The sequence below is a fragment of the Vigna unguiculata genome, chromosome 8 (genome assembly GCF_037176805.1).
Source record: "Vigna unguiculata cultivar grain cowpea cultivar isolate G323 ecotype 2 chromosome 8, ASM3717680v1, whole genome shotgun sequence".
Taxonomy (NCBI): Eukaryota; Viridiplantae; Streptophyta; class Magnoliopsida; order Fabales; family Fabaceae; genus Vigna; species Vigna unguiculata.
Window position 1 is genome coordinate 21,024,595 of NC_140799.1, and position 5,155 is coordinate 21,029,749.

Below are 5,155 nucleotides of genomic sequence, written 5' to 3' on the forward strand. Positions count from 1 at the left end.
TATCTTTCTATCTTGGATAATCTAAAAAACACCACCAAGAGAACTTAAGAGTGCTCTAAATGCTACTTGGATAAGCTACCAAGAAACTTGAAAGTTATCACTTCAACCCTATCAAGAACTATAACTCTCCTAAAGAAAAAGAAATATTCACACTATTCTCAAAACTCATACACTTGTGTATCGGTTCATTTATAAATTTTAGTTGACTTTCTTTTTATATGGTCTAAGTTTTGAGCATTCCTTCCATCGTTTCAATTTGAGATTTGAATTACCACTTAGGTGCATAAACACACCTTTAATTTGTATTCTAACCTTCTGGCTTTTGGTATGCTAAAAACCAAACACTAATATATGTCACTTTGTAAATAATTTTATTACATAAAAGATGTTTTATTCTATTTATATATATATATATATATATATATATATATATATATATATATATATATATTCTTTAAAATTTCTTCTAAAGAACCGTCTCATATACCTAAATAACTCCGTAGGAAGTTATATCTAATTTTAAAATAATTAATTAACACAAATCACTACTTTTTACACCATCACTATGTTAAAACTAAAATGTAAATAATCTATCACTTATTCATTATATGACACTTTGACGATGAATGAAGTTAAATCAGTAACTAATTTGGCTAAGCACAAGTTCTCTAGCCCTATTAATAGTCATGAAACACAAATACAAATGTTCTTCCAACTCATCCAATTGCTCACTAAAGCTACATTGGTTCTTCTTCAACAACCGCACAACCCCACCATCGGCTTGAACTTTATCCTCCTTCCTCTCAAGCCAAAACCTCACCATCCTCCTCATGTACTCCAGCTCATCATTTACCCGACCCACAAGCCGACCCGTCGTCTCCAAGTCCTTATTCACTATATAACTTCCTTTTGCAGCTGCGTTCAGCCGAGCCGTCACCGCAACCAACTTTGTTTCTGAACCCAAATTCATCGAAGCCAACCCAGGCATAGCCACAACCAATGCCAAGCCATGAGACATAATAAGAACAACAAGCGAAGCCGTTATAGCCGCAACTAGACAAGCCGAGCCATATTTTATTTTCGCAGCTAGTTGGAGCTTGGCTCGCGCCTTGTCGCGGCTCGACTCGAGCCGCTTTTGCAAGTCGGAGCACTGACACTGGGTGGCCCGAACCAGACCCGAAGCGGCAAACGGGTTGGAAAAGTTTGAAAATTCGGTTAAATGAGTTATGAGCATTGGTGAAGGGATTTGGTTAGATGGAAGACATTGAAGAATGGTTTTGAGTGATGTGTACTTGAGACGCAGGCGATCGATGTCTCTTAGTAGGTGGCTACAGAGAAGAGAAGCATTGGCGGTGTGTGCAAAATAGTCTGACAATAGAGAGTGGACTTTGGGCCTGCATTGGGCCACGGATAAGGCCCGGTTGACCGTGGGCTGATCCGGGTCCAATAGATGCTCCGCGAACAAACGGTAAGAGGGGAGACGCGACGAAGTGGTGGAGTCTCCTGATTGGTTGTTGGAATAGGCAAGGACACGTGTCCAAAACTCCGTGTATGATTCCGTACGAAATGCGTTGGCGTATTCCTCACGCACGTCCAAACAAGTTTGGTGGTTTGGAGAAGTGCTGCATTCTGTTGCATCCCATTGTCCTCAATACATCAGATAACTAACTAACTAACTAACTAACTAAATATAAAAAACATCACAAGTATACATAACATGTTTCTGTTACATTACTCGTCTTAAACATGTTTGTGTTTTTTTTTAGTCAGTGAATATAATTTTTATATTAAAAATGTTTAAAGATTGAAAAAATAATTAGCAAATATTTTTAAGAATATACAGATTACACAATGTAAAAAGAAAAGTAAAAAAGGAACTATCTAAATATATATGGTGAAGAAAAAGTATGAAGGCAGATTATTTAAATGTTAAATGATGTAAAATATTTTAAACACAATTCTCTAAAAATACAAAACATAGATAATAAAGAAAATGTAGAGTACACTTTTTAAAAACACTAAATATAGACGATATATAATAATATAAAGTAGACTTTTTAAAAATATAAAAGAGTAGTAGACTATATAAAAAATATATAGAAATATTAAATAATTTAAAAATTAGAAAAAAAATGAAAAATAAACGATTTAAGAATAAAAAGAATAAAGGCATAAAAATGTTGAGTAAAGAGGGTTGAATATCTTCTTTTAGTTCATAAATTATTTTTAAAATTTATGTTTCTTTCCCAAAATTAATAATATATCTATCTTAATTATGAAAAATCTTCTTGAACAAATTACACGCGATGTTATATTATATCCGCTAATTAAATATTAAATACTGTTTTTCTTTTATTGAGAACCACATTTTATATAATTTTCACAAAATACAAAAATAAGTTAAATATATAATTAAGTTTAACAATGAAACTTTTTAAAATAATTTAAAGAAAAAAACATATTTAATCTGTTATTAATAGTGTATAGAAATTGTAGCTAATATTCGTCTTTCTTAATTTTCAATATCTTAGACAGTATCTCTGGATTTTGTCAGGCAAATTAATAAGGAATTGGATTTTCTGAGGCAAATTAAGATAATATAGTGCGTTTGCTTCAGCTTTATAACAAGATTCAACATGTAATTTTCAGTATCATTTTTGTTTACAGAGAAACTTTGTTTATCTTCATCAAAATTTCTGATGCTGATTATAAGTAGGCCAAACTAATGAAGAAAAGGGAAAAAGAAATGAAGAAAGAGAAGGAAAAGAAGAAGATGATTACCTGAATACGAAAGCAACTTTTTGATCCGTCGAACCAATTTGTTCTTCATTCCTTAATGTGATAGACACTGCAAATGAAGGATCCGAGAGAAAAATAAAATGAATGAGGCTTTTGGCACCCGAGTTGTTGTGGTGAACGAAAAGAAAATTGAAGGAGATTGTTAAGATGGTACTGTTGTTTGTGAGAGATGAAATTTTGGTTTCTTTTTAATAATGCAAAACGCGGCCATTTTTCTGCTCTTGCTTGTAAGAAAGAGGTATGAAAATAAGGTAATGCAGTGAGATGTTGTAGTGTACGCGAAGGGAACGAAGGGAGTTCTAGAATTATTTTCTGTTACCTCAAAGCTAAGTAATGTGAGTAAAATCACAAATCCTACTTCGTTATTGTTTTTGTTTGACATAAAGGAAAAAAGAAAACCATTCCAGTCAGTAAAAAATTTCACATAAACAAGATGGACTCTATATATTCTTAACAAAAAGAAGATTACTGTGATACCTTCAGAGATTTAAACTAAGTCTTTCAATAATTATAAGTTGAATTATTTGTTAAAGATCAAAGGTAGGTTTTTTTTTCAACGTTAGTAAATTTTTATATAAAATATTAAAAAATATACTAAAGTATTAAGTAATAATATCCTTCCTATAAAATTAATGCGTGTTTATAAACTTTAAAGTATTTAATAAATAAACTAAAAATAAAATAAGATGAAAATTTTAATAAGTTTGTTATCATCTTATAATAAATTATGATAAATTATTAATAGTAAGATGTCAAAAAAGTTTTAGTCGGTAGTATTTAATACCTAAACAATTTCTTGGACAAGTAGTTACTTGCAAACTCTTTTAAAATTTATAAAAGTATGTAGTTTTTTTTGGATGATATTAATTAGGTCTAAATTTATACTTTATATTTATTTTTATTTTCTTAACCCTATAAAAAAGTAACATTGTTTCTTCACTTCAAATATACAAGAAATAGCGTTGTTATTAGTCACATGATATTATTCAATAAAGTTTACAAAATTTCAAAAGTTTAATAATAAAATGTATAATTTAAATTTAAAGTATAATGCCACTAACACTGTATTGTACCTAGGTGGACCAAGAAAATACTCATACACTTTCAATCCTTTGTCGCTATACCTCCACCGACAAAGGCTAAGGAACTGGTGTACTGCACATAGGCAGACTAATAAAATCGCACGGTCAAGCCCGTCTACACATAACCCCGCGAATGAAATTATCAGGTGAGTAGCCGGACAAGCAAAAGCACATAGCGGCCTAGGCCGCCTACTTCAGAAAACAGAACGACATCTGTTGACCACTCGTGACTTAGAATATTACCCCTTGTACCAACAAACATTAACTAAGGCTCTGGGCTAGGTCTAAGCCCATCTAGGACCCAAGCAATGGCCCAACCCACAAGAAGGATAGACATAATTAATAACTCTATAAATACACGTGGATCCCAACAATTAAAGGTACGCTTTTCATTAATCCCTTAATCAAGAGATTTGACTTTCAGAGAGCTTTTTCGTTGATTTGATCGTCGGAGCCCTCTTCGCAAGAACAATTGGCGCCCACCATGGGGCACAAAGCAATACCTTACTAAGCGATCTGCATATTGTCGAGAATGATTTCTACTCATAGCAGAGCTGGAGTCATGAAGCAACCTAAGACGGGCCCTACTGCATCTGCTAACGTCACCCCAGACTTGGCCGCTATCCTTAAAGGCCAAGCCAAGATGCAACAAGAACTCGCTGACCTGAGAAAGCACAATGCTGACGAGATGGAGGCACTGAGGCAAGAAAACTCGAGGCTAAGAAGAAAGATCGAGGCCGACCCTACCTAGAAAGGGAAGGCCAAGGAATCGTCAAAAGTCCCCAAGTCCCCGACTTACCAGCCTAGTAAGGAAGAAAGCGAGTACAACCCCACCCCACACACCTTTACCACCACTCAATAAACACCCATCATCTCTACCCACCACACAAACATTCATCCCACCATTCCCAAGCACCCCGCAACACCCACCCGTACCGCCACGCTCCCTACCAACCATATCCGACCTCATCACTTCACCACTACCTTTCCTACCCTCATCCACCATCCCATTCCACCACACCCGTTATCACCCCAACCACCCAGACGTCGCCACCCTTTCATTGATGCCATCACCAACACACCTCTCCCCGTCCAGTGGGAACCCTTCACATTGGACCGCTATACAGGAGAAACCGACCCCGATGAACACCTCAAAATATACATAACCCACGTCGCCCTCTATACATCCCACGATGTCGTCTTCTATAAATCTTTTTCTACCACCCTCAAAGGTCTTGCCCTGGAATGGTTCACTACCCTTCCCCCATACTCCA

At 35.1% G+C, this 5,155-nt stretch overlaps 1 protein-coding gene across 1 annotated transcript; it reads right to left on the reverse strand.

The window, feature by feature from the left end:
* Positions 1-586: 586 nt before the first annotated feature.
* On the reverse strand, positions 587-3,032 carry LOC114195374 (transmembrane protein, putative (DUF677)). Its single transcript, XM_028085813.2, has 2 exons — positions 2,782-3,032; positions 587-1,629 (listed from the first exon to the last, which is right to left on the reverse strand). Exons 1-2 carry the CDS (start codon positions 2,828-2,830, stop codon positions 638-640), a joined length of 1,041 nt encoding a protein of 346 aa, XP_027941614.1. The 5' UTR covers positions 2,831-3,032; the 3' UTR covers positions 587-637.
* Positions 3,033-5,155: the final 2,123 nt, after the last annotated feature.

Coding starts and splice junctions, on each gene's coding strand:
- LOC114195374 (XM_028085813.2), bottom strand. CDS start 2,830: ATGAAGAACAAATTGGTTCGACGGATCAAAAAGTTGCTTTCGTATTCA. Junction 1,630..2,781: donor AAAGTTGCTTTCGTATTCAG/GTAATCATCTTC, acceptor GGGATGCAACAG/AATGCAGCACTTCTCCAAAC.